Source organism: Neopsephotus bourkii, unplaced genomic scaffold (genome assembly GCF_033783945.1).
Source record: "Neopsephotus bourkii isolate Nb327-2 ecotype Australia unplaced genomic scaffold, CSIRO-AGI_Nbou_v1 NB_107, whole genome shotgun sequence".
NCBI lineage: Eukaryota > Metazoa > Chordata > Aves > Psittaciformes > Psittacidae > Neopsephotus > Neopsephotus bourkii.
Window position 1 is genome coordinate 15,356,376 of NW_026900624.1, and position 17,721 is coordinate 15,374,096.

At 42.0% G+C, this 17,721-nt stretch overlaps 1 protein-coding gene across 1 annotated transcript; it reads right to left on the reverse strand.

Annotated features, from left to right (window-relative positions):
- Positions 1–2,736: 2,736 nt before the first annotated feature.
- XPNPEP3 (X-prolyl aminopeptidase 3) lies at positions 2,737–17,721 on the reverse strand. The gene is made up of 10 exons (XM_061363284.1): positions 17,576–17,721; positions 15,786–15,902; positions 12,795–13,202; positions 10,848–11,050; positions 9,910–9,972; positions 8,861–8,974; positions 6,433–6,518; positions 5,602–5,785; positions 4,006–4,126; positions 2,737–3,166 (listed from the first exon to the last, which is right to left on the reverse strand). Exons 1-10 carry the CDS (start codon positions 17,634–17,636, stop codon positions 3,000–3,002), a joined length of 1,524 nt encoding a protein of 507 aa, XP_061219268.1. The 5' UTR covers positions 17,637–17,721; the 3' UTR covers positions 2,737–2,999.

The window sequence follows — 17,721 nt, forward strand, 5'->3', positions numbered from 1 at the left end:
AAATCTCTCCCCAAGTGAACTTGCATATACCTCAGCTCCCCTTTCACTTCCAGTGATCGCACCAACACCCTCATGAAGCAGCTGGTGACTTGTACTGCCACCGAGCTGCTCCTGCACCCAAGTGGTTGGAGTGAGGAATCTCTTCTATGGCAGAGAGACTAAAACTGGCAGTATGGGATTGGTTAGCGAGGAGGTACACATGAGTACCTGCTGCTGGAGAAGGGATTCTTTACAGTCTCTTGATGAAGGTCATGTAAAATGTGCATGGATTTGGTTGTATTCAAGGGACACTGCAGCATCTATGTAGGTTCCAGGTGATACTCTGGTTATCCCCCTCTGCAATGACTGAGAAAAAGCTTTCAAAAAATGCAGGTTGATAAGACTCAAATTTAATACATTCTGCAAAATGCACTCTTCTTTACCACGACAATAGAACAATGGATTCAAAACATTAGCAGCAGCTTATGCTGCAGAAATGGCTGAGTGCTGTGCCAGAACTACAGAATGTGGAGCTATGCACAGCAAATCAGATATATGTGGCATGGTGGGGCACAGCAGCACTAGCAAATCCATTACTCCCCACTCAGCAGAGTCACAAGCACTTCTTTACTGGCAGAAACATTTGTCCATAACATTCCTAAGATCTAATGGTGTCTGCAAGTTGCAAGATATTCCTGAGAGGAGTATGAACTAGTGTGTGCCTCCATTTCACAATGTTATTTCAAGTTTAGGACAGGTCACAGATAATTTATAAATCTCCCTGGAAAATAACACTCTTTCTGGAGGTGTTTCTATCTCTTCAGTAGCCCTGTATCTTGATGGCTTAACAAACTACTTTCTACAAATTGTTTTATTTTTAAAATTAGTTTTAAATATGTATTTTGAAGTGTTATTTATAGCAGGTACAGTTATTAACTTGGCTAGGTACATGGGCAGACATGCAGACCAGCACACACATATAGCTCTCAGTTAGTTATTTTAAGTCTCTCACATAATTCCAAAAGCCAATTTTTGTCTCGGTTCACATGGCTCTAACAGGTGTAATCGAAACCACAGATGTGTTACAGGCCAGAACAACATCAAAAGTATTCATTGGTTCTGTACTCACACTTAAAATGCCTTCCTGCTAACAATTTACACTGCATGTATCACCGTAATGCATGAGCACCAAGCAGATTCCATTAGCGGATTCCCTTAACCAGGTGAAACTTGATACACTAAACTCTGTAAAAGCAGTTACTTTTCATCATGTTTGAAAAACAAAATTATAGCATGTCTTGGCTGCCCTTCAATTCAAACCCCAGTGCATGCACCCAGCTTCCACTAAAAGCAATGACAGACAAAAGACACCGTCCATTTGGCCTTTACTAAGTGAAATGAAACACTGAGAAGAATAAAAAAAGAGAAACCCCCCAGATTTTGCTTGAGGTTACATAGCAGCAGAGACAGAGGTTGACCTCAGGAACCCTGACTACCTTCCCCACGTGCTTCTGACTACATTTACTGTGGGGAATTAGGGTAAACTGGGGAAGAGGCAGTGATGTTGATTAGAAAGCAAAATGGATTAGGAAGCAGTCACATTACAGTGGGTCAAAGATAGACAATGTAGGAAGAGAAAAGAAAAAGAAGGAAAATTGAGAATAACAGATGAAAAATACTGAAAGCTACCATCAGAAAGGAAGTATAATGTCATGCAACAGCAAGCATAAATAATAGGACATGCACTGATGAGAGGCATTTTTCAGACACATCAGATAGCTGATTGTCAAAATACTTTCAATAAATAAACAGATGCCATGTTTGCCTCTAGTAGGTGAATTTACTACTGTAAACATTGGTCTGTGCTTTAGGCTGATGTTAAGGAAAGGTAACTCTTCCCTTTTCTTGTCATCTGTTATAGCCTCTACTCACATTTGCAGCTGCCTCAAAAATATTATCACAGAGCATTAGTTACTGACTGCACTTGGCAAAACCCAAAAGGCAGCTGTGATCATGCCCTCAGAGTTTTGAAAAAGAGAATTACTTTAAATTCCATATAAGAGCCATAGAAATACTTGAGACTTGCCATAGGGCAGAGTCTTCAAAAAATACACTGCTGAAGTTGCTGGTACTTACAGCATAAACCAGAAAGATACTGTGAATGTCCCAGAACTGGAAACCTCACATCTAGGTGACAACCAGCAGCTCACCAGTAGAACACAGCACAGACAACACTGCCCTGCTCCCAGGGTAGAGGCAGGCTCAGAACAGGACACACATGTAGCACAAAAAGAAGAGAACGTGGAAGACAGCAAGAACTGGTATGTCCAACCTTCTGAGTCCTGTCTGTCCTTTCTGAAATTACCAAACACTCCAATAAGCTCAAAGACCGGACAAGATGTTTTTGCCTGCTGCTGGCCTATTTTGCATATGCCTGCACAAGGCCCAAACACACCCTTATGCTTAAAATACTGTAAGTGTTCTCCAGAGGCTTCAGATAAAACTACCTCCCAACCAAACTCATCTTCCTGACTACCAAAACCCCTCCTTCCAGGGCTCTGTAAAAATCAAAGCTGTCTGACACACTTTATGCCCCTAAAACAGCATTTATCAAAGCTTCCATTTTTAAAATCCATTGTGAAACTACTGCTGAAGGGGAAAAAATGGGGGCGCCGGCCGGTCTCAGCATTTACACCTATGCACTTGGAGAGGGCAGAAGCCCTGCTGGTGGCACTGATAAAATTCATCCCTCCTGATAAAATTCATCCCTCCAAGGGCACCAGAACAACTGGATCTTTGCAGAATAGGGATGAATCCACCCCCATGTCCTACAGCTCAGCATCAGCACTAATCAAATCAGAGGAAAATGCACACAGAAGAGGTTGCTTTGCTTTTTCACCCAGCCTCTCTTAGAAACAGCCATCAACTGTCCAAATCCTTCAGCACTTGACAGCCACAGGGACGTGCATCCTTGGAGCCCTGCTTCTCCCAAAGAGGATGAAAGAAGCAGAGAAGGGGCATCATGACTTGCGGCCACAGATCTGCTCGATGTCGTAGATCTCCTTGGGACAGTCAGCAGACAAGATGAGAGGCGCACCCTCTGTTATCAGAACATCATCCTCAATGCGCACACCAATGCCACGAAACCTCTCTGGGGCGCTCAAGTCATCCTCAGGGATATAAATGCCTGAAAGAAGAAAAGGGAATTAAAACACACAACGCTCTCCAGAATAACACCTTTCCCTTACTGCACCACCATGAGAGCAGCGCTGGATTTTCAGCAACATAAAGTAAGTCTGATCCCAAAAATTTTTAATAAGGAAAGCTGCTCTTTCCTTTCACTCATGGCAGTTGGTGGGCAAAGAAAGGAAAGTGTTCCTCAGTACTGACAGGCATGTTAATAGAAACTTACACAATTATATCTGGCCTTTCTGCACTTCTTGCTCTCAATGCTATATTCACAGTGATGATTTTAACAATGTTCTGAATAGGGAGAGAGAGAGAGAGCGAAGAGCTAGGCATTAAGTATCAGATTCCAGCTGACAGCTCCAAATCCAGTGACAAGCAGAAAGAAAGATTCAATGTGAAATACCTAATTTGCAAACCTAAGTTGTGAATGCCTGTAATTGCAGACTGCAATGCTTGAGATTTCCACTACCAGTGACTGGTAGTAGTTCAGTCACAGTAACACAAACCACAGCACAAGTGAATTGACCCTGCTTCTCTGCACTGTGATTGACCTGTGCTGCTGTGGGTCAAACACTAACAGTCTGAGGTCTACATTACTCTCTTCTTGCTGCACAGATACAGTTTGTCACCTTGGCTGTGTCTGGGGGGGAATGGGTTTTTCTAATACGATACTGACTTTGGGAGGGGAATAACTTCAGGTTTTCCAATACTGTAATTATTTTCAATTTCACCAGAAAGGACCTGAATGCTTTGGTCAGAGGGACCAACTAACTACTGAAAGCAGTATTATTACCCTCAGTGTTGCATGTTTTTGTCCACCACTGACTATCTTTTTACCTGGTTCAATGGTTATCACCATGCCTGGCTGGAGCGGGAGCGATCGGGATATATCTGGGGTATCATGAACATCCATGCCCAAGTAATGGCCCACATGATGTGGGCAGTACTTTCGAACCGCCTGGCAGAAGACAAAACAAGTGTCACAGAGGCAGTTAAACACACCCCAACCTGTTGTTCCAATACAAAAGATAGGGAGAAGAGACAGAATAGTTACGTGCTTGACTAGCAATCATACTGCCATGACTAGTTACAAAGGCCTGCTTTCCATTTACTGGACCTGGATGGCCCTCAAAACCTATCAGTACCAGATGCCTATTATGAGCGTATTGTACTCTGCCTCTCCTCCTCACTGAAAAGAACAGTCTAAGCCTATCACCACCTCAGCATGAGGAAAGACTTTAGTTTTCTGTCCCAACCCTTTCGATGCCTTAAACATCCTAGCCCTGCATTGCTCCCATCAGCAGACCCTGACAACTGGCAGTAGCTGACACAGCTGGTATGTGATGTGGCAAGAGATCTCCTATGCACAACAGAGCAGATGCTGTGCTGATTTCACTCCATAGCTACAGCAGGATTTTAATTCACCTCTGTAGAACACAGACAACACCTTCACCACCCCTGCCACTCGAATCCCCCTCCCTCCACAGAGGAGCTCCTTGGCACCAGGAATCAGAATTCCTCCTCTGTCCCTGCTCCTCACATTCACTGGGAGCTGAGCTGCAGACACTGGTCTCATCTTGCTGTGCTGTCACTTGCTGAGAAAAACCAGGATGATAGCCTCTGTGCACAAGCAAGAACTTGTGCTGTTATTGTACTAACACTGTAGGGCAATTAAATCTGGCAGAAATCTGTCCTACTGCCAAAGGGGTAGTTTTGTCACCTGGTTCTGCCACCTTTCTTGTACTGGTATCAGCAATCATGCAGGTTTGCAGTGAGCGGGAACAGAAATAAACTTCTCTAACTGCAAACCAATCCTATTTTAGCTGCAGGTCCAGCTCTAAGGCAGGGCAGTTTCCCAATCTTAGCTCTGAAAATCCCAATACTGACAAAAAATGGTGCAGAAGAGGCAGCCCATGGAGTGACTGAGAAGAACGGGCTGCACCCTTTGGTGGCACTGCAGATTTATGCTGTTATACAGATCACAAAACTGTGACTAACTGCCTGCTGACAGCCCTGAACCCAGAATTTTGTGTTATTGTTGTATCTCGATAGATCTCTTCGAATGGTCTGTACTTTAAAGCTGCACCTGCACTAACAAGCAGTGCAGACCAACAGGAACGGATCTGCAGAGTGAAATGGCAAGTGCGGAAGAACAAATATTCACACTGTGTGTATATAAGACTGGGGGGTTACTTCAGACCAAATTGTGCGCAGGATGGTTGAAATGCATCCTCAAGTTTAGCTGTGTAAGACAGAAATCCAGTCTTATGCTGAGATCAGCCCCGAACAGGAACTAAAGCACAATGTGTAGCTATGATTTGAAGATGCGCCTCAAAAGCACATTATTAAGGCAAACTAAAAACATTAACATAACCCAAGGAGAAAACAGGAAGGTCTAGTAGAGGGAATCTGGAATATAAGGACTTCAAGTACCTTGAAGAAGTGGCTCTCAGTGATGCTGCTCTTTAGGACCCCCAAATCTTTCAGTTTCTGTCCAATAAGACTCAACATGAGGCTGTAGATACTCTCTAGACTCACACCTGGGGAGCAGAGGCTCAGGCAGGATTTTTGGATATCCAGAACAGCCTGGTATAATTCTGCTTGGGGTTTGGTAAACCTGAAAACCAGTAAGAAAAGGAAAAAAGGACATTTCTCACAATTAAACCTCTAGAACCTATTCTAGGGATGGATTTAGTTCAATGCTGGAGCAGGAAAAGTCAAAAAGGAAAGCAACTGGCTCCTTACATGAAATGCCAGACAAGACATCACTGCAACATGCCCTTCAATACACTGGGTAAAGGCAGGGTTTCTCAGCTGAAAGACTAACCCCAAAGCAAAGCAAGGCAAAGCTAGTGCAGAGAAAAGAATGCACTTGAGCCAAAACATACAGGAATCAAACACACAACCACAGCACATCACACCACCAAATTCACAATTGACGGAACCATGTATACGTCAGCTAAACTCTTGTCTTTCTTACACACAACCAAAGTCAGCCACAGCTGAATGCCCAAAAGCCCTCTCTGCACTTTATGTATGCTGGAAATAGCAGTAATTACACATATTCATGTAGCAATTAATGAGGCAGTGGGGAATACAGCTTCTCATGCTGAAAGATTACTTTATATAATTTGATTATTCTGAAGAACCACAGAATGGGACACATTAAAGCTACTCACACAGAGATTAAACACATATACACTCAATCCATCAATTATTTAAGAGCTTCTCAAAGACCTTTCAAACAGCCATATCACAGCTTACCTTCCATTGACAGGCCAGGTACGTGTGATGTCACTTACGTAGCAGGCAGACTCACACCCACCATCCAGCAAGACCAGTTCACCATCCTGGAGAATAACAGGAAAAAATTCCCTGTGTGTCAGTCTGGCTATTAACTGAATTGATTTTTCTGTCTGAGAGCAGAAAAGGAGATTATGTATTTATTTTCGCAAAGCAGCTGCAGAGATGTGAACTCTTTTTGCAGAACAACGTTCCAGGTGCTACTGTTTATAAATAGGCTATTCCAGTTGGAATTGTTTCACCGCAAGGTAGTTTCTGACTGTTATGCTTTTCTACAGCCTGAAATCTTAACACACTGATTTGGAAACGTTTTGGAGTAAAAAGAGACATTTTCCTTAAACTAAGCTGCGCTCTGAAACATCGGTTCCATTCACATCTGTGGCGCTTACTCTAGCAAATGACACCAGTGACTCCTTTCACTAGAAGTTCTCTGCTAGTGATGGAGACAAAAGGGGTTTGCAACAAAAGCATAGATTTCTGAGCTACCCACAAGATCATTAGTAGCTAAAGATTTAGCCTTGTTACAAGATAGGAGGCCTCAGCAAAACCACTTATTTGACAGTGCATTACTACTATAAATGCCCTATTGAATAATTTGTATCATCTTCCCTGTTCTCTTCTGGGACCTCCTTGACTGTGTCTAAGATACACTTCTGAATCCATCTGCCAATGAAGAAAAAACTTTTGGAAGAGAACCTCCAATTCACTTCAGCAAAATTGTTCCTTGTCAATTAAATCACTGACTGCACATCTTCCAAAAGCCATGCAAAAAAGCCCAAGGGCCAGGAACAAACCCACGGTCTTGCTTTCCCTCCTTAAAGGGGCTAACAAGAATTAGACCAGTAAGATCTGTAAAAAATTCAGACTAAATTCTCTATGGTTTTACACTGCATGGAATCCAAGGCCTTTTATAGAGATTGACTCCACAGATCCGTGACTGTGCCAGCAGCCATAGTGTGAAATGACAAGTAATAATTCTAGTACATTAAGCAGAAAAATAAGAAGCAGAACTTCACTGCTAGCACAATGGCCAGCGCTAGCTGCTATCATTGTGTACAGTTAAGTGCCACAAACACTTACACAGTAGATTAACAGTGAGTAGATCTCACTATCCCACTGAATAGATAGGCCTTTAAATATCAATTTAAATAGTTAGGCTTTATTCCAGAAAACCTCAGTTTTTTAAGTAAAATACAAAAAATTGCTGCCCTCTTCCAGCAATTAAGCAAGCTAAGTAACAGGGAATTCAGCCTGTGGTTTGATTATCCAGTAAGTGCCTTATGTTGTGCATTTTGTCCTCTTTCTTTAAAGCTGAGCTCACTAAGTGGGGGATTGAATAAAGTCTACGTGAGGCCACAAGCAGCTTTCAGATACCTTCCAAATTAGACACTTTCTTAGCTTATTTGTCAACAAGATCTGTAGGAAGCAGCACACAAAGGAAGAGTCAAGTTTATGGGTTGAACCTCCTACTTAACAGTTTTGGAAAGAAAAAAAGGTCATGGGCATTTAACTGAAGTAACTGGAGTTACCTGAGAATGCCTGACCTTGGAAGTCAGTACAACAGAGGAGGCTTATTTCTGCCAAAAGCAGCCTGTCATATCTTTTGTGTTTGTCTTATCTTTTTGTTTGTCTCTGCAGATCATTTCAAGGTCTGCTTGCATGCCAGCTTCAAGAAAAGATAATGCTAGTGGGAATGTTTCATCTTGCATTAAGACAGGAAAAACACGCTCCTCTGAAAAGTGCATCACGAGTAGAGCAGTGGGAGAATGCTGCTCCTGAAAAACCTTATTTGACTCTAAAGGTGTATTGTCAGGAAAGCTGGAGAGGGTTCAGTTCAATAATGTGAATCTTCAAAATAAGACAATTTCCCTACAGCCATCTAATCCACCTCTCAACATTTAATGCTGATCTCTTCCCTTTTTCTCCTTTCCTGCTTTACTGGCCTACCTGGAGTCCAAAATGCTTTTCAGCTTCACCAGAACACACTATTGCACCTTCTGTTGCAAAGCATGGCCAAGCAATGCAAGTGACAGCAGACGACCCCCAACAGTGCCTTCACTCTGCCTGCTGCAGGAGTCCCTTTTTCCTCTTTTGTGAGGTTACAACCCACTCAGTATGGGAGCAGACGTGCTTGCTAAATGAAGCGATGTGCAAGCTTGTTCACAAGTCCTTCCACTGTTAGGAAATACTGCAGCAAGTGGAAAGAGGACAGAGACTATCTGGAGTGAAGTTAATCCGTCACTGATAGTAAAACTAACCAGGAAAGGATTCCTTTCCCCTGCACACTTGAAAAAAAATAATTAAGTGGTTTGATCTGTTCAGTCAAAAAAATGACACTATGGGGATGGTGTGGACTGCATTTTGAATTACTAAACAGCATATGGTTTACCTTGATGAGCTGATTGTTCTTCACATAGTGCAAAGTATTTGATCTGTTGCCACCAGCAACAACGGGGGGGTACGCCAAGATGTCAGCACCACGAGCCCGGCACTCAAACTCAAACTGGAATTCCAATTCAGAGAGAAGGAAACTGTTAGTGCTGATGCAGCTGATTAACTGCCCTGAAGCTCTTATAATCTATGTCCTACAATTGTTTGCTTAATTTGTACATCACAAAGTGAAATAGGAAAGTGAATTCACTAAATGAAAGCAGCCTTGACAGTTTTTGAAGAAGACTGGAGAATGCATGCACGACCTAAGCCTCAAGACCTTTACCCTTCTGGAGTGATGAAGCTGATGAAAGCATGGAAATGAATGAACTTACATCTATAAAGATTCTCTATGTCCTCAAGATATTAGTAACATGTCTTTTCTGTAATTACCAAAACCACATGGAACAGAACACTCCAGGATGGCTACGTGTAGTAAAGTAGGTCTTACAATCTTGATATGGAGTGAAAAAATTATCTGTAAAATAAATTTCAACTAAAATAATTTTCTTTACAAGTCCGTGCTGCTGCTCAGTGCCATGTCAGCACAGGCTCACCTATGTCGTAACACAGGGTCAAATCCTGCTTATGTTTCTAAAACAGGCATCTTACTGCAATTCCTTACAGAATTCCTTCTAAATGTGTCAGCAAATTAGTCCTTATTTCGTAAGGAGTGCATCTACACTGCTTCAAGACAGCTGTGGTAATCTGACATAGCAAGGGGTTAGAGTCAAGAGAAGCAAGCTTTAGAAATAGGTGCTATAACTACTTAAATTCTGCACAATAGAAAACTGTATTATAAAATAACTTTATCTTTTATGGTTTAGGGGGTTTTGTATTTAAATACAGTAGAAAAGGGCATCAATAGCAGGTAAACTTAGACAACCACTACATTCCTTCAATAAGGGTACAAGAAGTACAACTGAAGAATTCCTCACACTGACACTTCCACGTGTCCTTGGGCGAAGGAACCACATGATTTGGGTGAAGGACAAACATGCTACTCACCTTTGCATACAGAAAGGCTTCATCCACTGGGGATTTGCTGGCAAACATTGTCTCTGTGAAAGCCTATGAAAAAGAAAGGCCTTTCAGTTACCAAAGGAACCTGAACTTAAAGAAAGTTCTTTTTTTTTTAACCTGCTCTCTTTTGAGGAAGGCCTAAAATCAGCTGGCCCAGACACAGGAACCAGAAGCACCTGAAAAAACAGAATGCTGCCAAGACTAGAATCAATCAAGCTCTGTTCCCTGTGAAACTGTATTTAGAGTCTGATTGACTGTAGTTTTTGAGAAAGAATTAGATGATTGAAGCTGATCCCATGGGCTGGCATTTTACAAGTTACCTCACCTATGGATTTCCCCATTTAAACAGGAGTGCCTTATGCAGCTTTTCCTTCAGAAAAAGACAAGCTGTACCTCTCTTTTCTATCTGGCTATCTACTTTAATAGTATTTACAAAAACATAATTGCATTTGAAGTATCTGTCAGATTTGTTTCAAATGGGGCAATGAGTTCAAAAGATATTTGAGGGAGAAGGGGTCATACCATACGGAGACATAGGCGAAGTGTTCACAAAATCCCAATTCCTAAAAATCAACAGGATAAATGGGAAAGAAAATGGCGTGGGGAAGGAGAGGTGAAGCTGGGAAGAGAGCGAAGAGACTATCCCTGTTCCTGAACAGAGACTGCTTTTAAAGGAAATCTAATAGATCCTGGCTTGTCTTCACACGAGTTACAGTAATGAGAGAAGCTGGTAAACCAAGCAGTTTCCTGTTTCTCCTTGTCATGTTGAGGGAGCTAAGCCCAGCTAATGGTTAAGACACAGCAGTTCAGTAACAGATTAGACCAAAGCTATCCTTCCAACCAGTGCCACCCCATCAACAGCCCTCCCCCCTTTCTTCTTTAAAAGAATGCACTGGTTCATTTGGAGAGCACATGACCCACACCTCTGCTGTCACTCGTCCAGCTATCTTCATCCTTTCAATCTCTGCAGGAGATTTGATGAGACGAAGGTTTTGCACTAGATGTCGGATGTGCTGGATGTGGTTTTTGTTCCGAGCTTTTATCTCAGCCAGGGGCTGCAGGTAGTCAGAGTGCAGTTCTGTATGCACTGGTTTTGCCAAGTCGTACCAAACAATGTTGGACTCACCTGGAACACAAAATGACAGCTGAAATAGACAAAAATAAATGAAGAATATCTTCCCCATACTGAACAAACTCACTCCTCCTGAACTAGAACTGCTGTCGTGTTTGAGAAACTGATTTCCTCTGAATCTGCATTCACAGACCATATAGACACTTTCACTGTCATGGGATACTAGCGATCTCTTTGAAATCTTGAAGATTACCGGTTCATAGCATGTAGACTGGACAAATCCCCACCTCTATGCAAATACTGGGTTTTACAATTATCACTGAATATATGTGTCTTGCACAGATCCATGAAGACTTTGTATATCAAAGTTGCACTTGTATAAGCTAAGCAGCCATTGCACTACACTGGTGCATGTTCTGAATCAGTCTTTTAGCCTCTCCTCCAAAGCCGTAAGGCAATTTACCTTTTACCCATTACATGGAATCTGCTTATTTCAGCCATTCAAAGAAGATGAACTTACTGAGGACAAACATATTTATCTATATGGAAATCTATTTAGAACATTAGAGTTAGCACCCACATTCTCCCCACAGGAGCATTTTAAATGGGAATAGAGTACAAAAGCTATACTAAGTCCACCACTGCCCTCTTTCTTTGGTGACAATAGCCATTAGCAGGTGCTCAAAAAGGTCTTTAAGAAACTGGGTGATAACAAAACAGTATTTCCCTTAGCACAACCTCCCTACTTTCTTCATTTTAAGGCTGCATCTTTATAACAGCGATAAACTGCTTTTCATGGACCTCTCCCCTGTGGAACCAAACACTTCAGAATCCATTTATGCTTCTGACATACCAAACCTTCCATGAATGATCTACAACTTAAAAGGTGTCAAAACTCACCATGTCATCATTTTATTCAGTGTTCTCTTTGTTTGGAAATTAAGAAAAACAGTAACTAATCATTCCTACTCATCTGCTTAGTACTTTCCATAACATTACACATCTCTCTCACACACCTTACTTTCCATTTTCTCTTTTTCAAACTGAGCAAGATTGTTCAGCATGTATCTCACACACACTCCATAGTTTTGAGCATCCTTATCGCCCTTTCTGTGACTTTTCAATATATCCTTTTTTGAAACAAAAGAACTAGAATCCAAGATGCTATTTAAGACTCCAGAATTCACTCTATTTATTTGTGTAATACCCCAAGCACTTGCCCTTTTTGTATTGTCATAAGCCTTTAGCTTCAATTTCTAATGCATTTAAGTTCACCCTGGACTGTAAATATTGAGGCTATATGGTGAGCTTAGATGCAGAAAAACCCGTCTAAAGGACTGCAATGTTCATAACTCAACATCTAGACAAAAAAGGCAAGCGGGTTAGCAACCTTCCTGTGTGGATCATTTTCCAAGTCTATTATGAATAAAATAGCTTCAAGTTTCCTACACTTTATCTGGTTCTAGTTCTGTCAGCAAAAGACATGACTAATACAGTAACATGGTTTGCAATGCTCTGTTACTTACCTGCTCCTTATATTTCACAGATGTGCAACTGGCATCCAAATGGATCCACAAGGAATTCAGAGGGGAGGAACAAGCATTATTTTCAAAACTCTATTTCCATTGGTGACCCTCAAGAAGCTAACAAGAACTTCCAACAGCCTTTATCACACTGTCATACCCCCTGCACCTCTGCAAGTTCATCATCGTCTTGAATTAGCACCACAGACCACCTTCCAAACCTGTACCATCAGACCTTGCAAACCACATCTCATTTCCCCTCCACTTTCTGTTACCTTTTAGCTTGGCCACCAAGTGCCTGAACTCCTCAATGGTGTAAGCTTCATCTACTCCTGTGAGAGCAATTGCCCCATCGGTACCTGATCTGGGCCCATCCCACAGTTCTCGGCTTGGATCTCTCCGGGGCACAAAAAGTATGGATCTGTGGGATGGCAGTGCTTTGCCAGGAATGCTCTGCAGCACCAGGATGCTGTCAGGCTCCTGGAACCCACAGAGGTACAGGAAGTTAGTGTCCTGGTGGAAAACGTAGGGTATGTCATTGCTCATGTAGTAGGTGGGGTTGGATAGCAGAATCACTGTGTGGTCCAATCCATCCCACCCATTGGCTTCCTTCTGGATCAATGCCATCAGTTTGTGTCGACGAAGAGCATATTCCACCTGTGACAATCCTGGGGTTACTTCTCCTATGAATAAAAACCAAATCAGATTGAGAAATTAAATGCACTTGTGCTATTTTACTAGTTGAACGCCTAATTCTCGCCTACTCCCTGATGCCTTTCATAGGCATGGCTTCATTGTAATCCCTCAAAAGCCTTTCCATTACTTTCCCTTGCACCTCTTCAGCTTCCATCCCTACCGTACAGCCTCATTCAACTGCTCCTCCACCATGCAAAGACAGAAATGTGTTTTAACCAATCAGATTTTCTGTTATGCATTTTTGCGCACAGGCAGAAATCACAAAACCTGGTAGATTCAGACAAACATTCAAACCAGAGGAATGTTTGCTGACAGACATGTAAAAAAAAGGGGAAGGGGCAAGGCAAACTGAACTTTGACTGCTGAAAACTGACGGGGTTTATAGCACCTGGACATTGAACACAAGATTACCTCCTGAGGCTGAGCATGAATTTCCTCAGATAAAGCTAGAATGTCTATTCAAATACACAGTCAAGTCAGAGTAACTAGTTCTAAACCTTAATGGGCAGACTAAGTGTTACAGATACTGGGAGATCAGGCAGAGACACAGAGGCTGCAGACTCTAACCAGTCACAGGATTTCAGGCAGAAACAAACCACGATTTGCAGGCTGGCGTCAGACTGCAATTCAGAGAAAGAATCCTCTCCAGGGCAGAGGTATCTTTGCTCAATAATAACCAATCTGCGTTTTTCCAAAGTTAAATGCTGTATTCCTGATGACTCTAATTACATAAATGATCTTTCAGATGGAAGTACGTTTTGAACTGCTCCAGTCACAAGAGATACAAAGTACAGCAATCAAGATACTCACCAAAACCAGACTGAAGTTGAAAGAATAATCAACAGCTGCTGAAGTATGTATTTTTTAAAATGTGAGACTCCTTAACTATGATCTAAATTAATACAGAAGCCTTAATCAGTACTTTAGCTAATACCCAATTTTAACACAAATTGCATTTTCATACTGTTAACCTTTTAATCTAATAATCTTATTTTCCCCTAATGAATTCTGCAGTGACAATTATAGAATAAAAATTGAAATTTAATTTGTACTGTAAGTTAAATTTCAAGTTAAAAAGTAAGTTAAAAAGTGGGTTCTTGCATGAGTGGGGTGGGATGGGCAAGTTCTATCCATAAAGTTTTTTCCTTGACAAAAGTGTTTAAGAAAATCACTTATGTTGAATATGCATTAAACTTTACACCTTTTCAAAATCCTAACAGCTATTTGGTGTAAAAACCTAAAAAAACCCAAAACCACAAACCAAAAACCAACAAAACCAAAACAACAAACAAACCATATCAAACATCAAAACCACCATATTTGGTTTACTCTCTAGATCTGGAAATTACAGAGAACACAGAAACTGTTTCAAAGCAATCTGACCTCACATTTCTGCAGTTTTATACTGCAAATTTCCTATGCTCCACTGTATTCCAGTCAGCCTTCTAACTACAACAGTTCAGTGAAGTTTAGAAGCTGCAATAGGGCGGAACATGGGATTCCCATTTGTCTTCTGACTGTGAGGCCTGAAAATTCTCTTTGCCTTAAAGGCATTCGCTTCTTAAAACAATAACTGTAATAAAAAAAATTATTATTTTAAGGAAAGCACAGCTCCTTTATTAAATGGAAAATTACTGGGGACAACTAGAATCCACTTGGAGAGTTTCAGTTGTGAGTACTTCTAAAGGATCGGCCTCACTTACTGAAAGCTGCTAATCAGTGCCCTGAGCAACCTTATCTAATATTGAAGTTAGCCTGGCTTGGAGCAGAGGGTTAACTTTGTGAAGTTCCTTCTGACCTGAATCATTCTACAATTAAATATACTAGTATACCGTTATGTATTAATCTGTTCTCTCTGTATACCTACCTATGGAAAAAGAACACAGAACCAGAATGGTCTCCCGAACATATTCTTGAATATAATTTTATCTTATTCTTTTTATTTAATCATGGTCATCTCATACCTACATGCTCATTTTCATTAATCTCAAAAAAATGCACAACCTCAGCGTCTCTTTCACCAGTACCATCTAACTTTGTAGCCACAAGTCTCTTTTTCTTCTTTTCCTCACTGCTTGAATATTCTTCTGAAGGGGCCATGTTCTTTAGTCCAGTGTTGTCCATCTATCAGTAAGTGTCTCCCCAGCCTCCTTTTCTGAATGACACCTTTGTTTTGTGACTCACAAGACACCGGGTATGAAGGATTCTGGCAGTTCATCATCTTGCACAAAGGCCTCCCCTTAATATAAACCATATGTACTTGCAGGAGAAGCTCATGAAATGCCACTGCCATGAAAAGTCTGCACTACCCAAGCAAGTGACTCTGAGCACTTCATGAGGAAAAGGTAAAAGCTAGCATGTTGAAGCCTATTTCTGGAATCAATATCATCTCAGACAAGGAAATGAGCTCCTGAGCTACTAAATATAATTAATGACTAATGAAGTTAATAACAGCTGAAAACACAGACACCTGTATGATGCAGAAAAACAATACTTTGTCCTGGAAACCTCAGAAAAATAGAGACCAGAAAGAATAACAATGACTGGTTCATACAGGACCTGAACCTCACCTGGTTTGAGAAGGTGAGGGTGTGTGAAAGGGCTGGGCTGGCCCAGATACCGGTTTGGAATCTTCTTCTGCTGGGCAGGTTGGATGGAAAATCTTCGGAGAGCACATGACTTGCAAACTAGAGGAAAAGAAACGCACCAGGTCAAGGTAAAGACCTTTTCAGTTCTGACTCTAAATATAATTTATTCACCTTATATGGCACGAATATCCCTCCTTAACTTCTCTATTTGTTGTGTACCACAATAGTTTACGGAACAACATGCACACAACTCAACTAATAAACAAATATTCATAAAATATTGAAAAAATAAACAAATTTTTTTCTGCATGAAAGATATTCAAAGAGTCCCCATTTATGTATTAATTTACTTTATAGTGGCAATACCCACACTGGAAATGGTTCCTCAGAAGCATAGAGTTATGTACCCAACTTCCAAATCCACACACAGCCAAAGCAGGCAAGTTCTAAAGTGAATTACAATGTGCGTTTGGAAGCTGGGGGTACATGGGGTAAGACAAAAGCTAAAATGAAATACAATTTTATTGTATTTATTAAATATTAGAATATTATTGTATTATTAAATACAAGCTTTACCAACTTTGGAATTCTCTGTTACAGCCTTTTGCAGTTGGAAAATTGCTTGTGCTAGATACAGATCATAAAACATGTGGATGGATGTAACTGATGTTTTGGAAACTGGTTCTCTTTCATGTCACTTGCCATACGGCTACTAAAAAATCAATCCATGCTACCATAGCACGACACTGGATTCTTGGAAGTCTTTGCTAGCATAAGCAAGTGCAACCCAAGCAAACCAGCTGTCTGAATTTTCAGGGCATTGAGACTCAAAAGGCTTACAACAAAATGTACAGACTGTCAATTTTCTGTGGGAGCCTGTATTATTAGCCACTAATTGAAGATTACTTATGCATGCCAACTAATAGTCATAATATAAAGCATTCACTATGTGATGATCAATGGGAGTAACAGCCTGGAGACCCAGGCAGTGAAACATTATTATAGCTTTTTGTGTGATTTCATAGACTCACAGACTGGTCCAGGTTGGAAGGGACCTTAAAGCTCCTCCTGTTCCAACCCCCTGCCATAGGCAGGGGCACGTTCCACCAGACCAGGTTGCTCCAAGCCCCGTCCAACCTGGCCTTGAACACTGCCAGGGATGGGGCAGCCACAGCTTCTGTGGGCAACCTGTGCCAGGGCCTCAGCACCCTCACAGTAAATAATTCCTTATTTCTAACCTAAATCTTCCCCCTTTCAGTGTAAAGCCATTCCCCCATGCCCTGTCACTACCTGCCCTTGTAAAAAGTTCTCTCCAAATTTCTTGTAGGCCCCCTGTAGGCACTGGAAGCTGCTCTAAGATCTCCAGAGCCTTCCCCAAAAAGAAGAGTGTAAAGTGTTTCCGTTTCTCTCCATTTACACAGAAGAGAAATAGGACAGCTTGCAACGGAACGCATCCCTCATTAAGCAAAGCAGTATTTTGAAGACTGCGAGGAGCTTTCCACGCCGTTGCTTTGTTTTTCAACCAATAAGCCACTTCCCCCTCATTCAGCCCTGATAGGGCCTGTAACTCCGCTGCCTGAGCGAGATGCCACCCTCGCCTCCACAGCGACAAAGGTGCCGAGGGCAGCCTCACCCCTCGCCCACCCTAGTGAGAAGGACGGTCTCTAAGCGTGGATAACCCTTAGCGTGTCCTGAGCCGCCTGTCACCGGAGCCCGTGGGCACTGCATGTGTAGAGTGAAGCAAGGCCCGTTAAGTGGGGGTGGTGTCTGACCTGAGCAGCCGCGCCAGCCCCTCACCGCCGCCACAAGCCCCCGGCCGGGAAGCCGCGACATGTCCAAGGGCGCGGGGCTCAGCTCCCTCCCCTCTTCCTTTCCCCCGGCCCGCGCATGGCGGGGCCTTCCCCTGCACCGGCGCCGT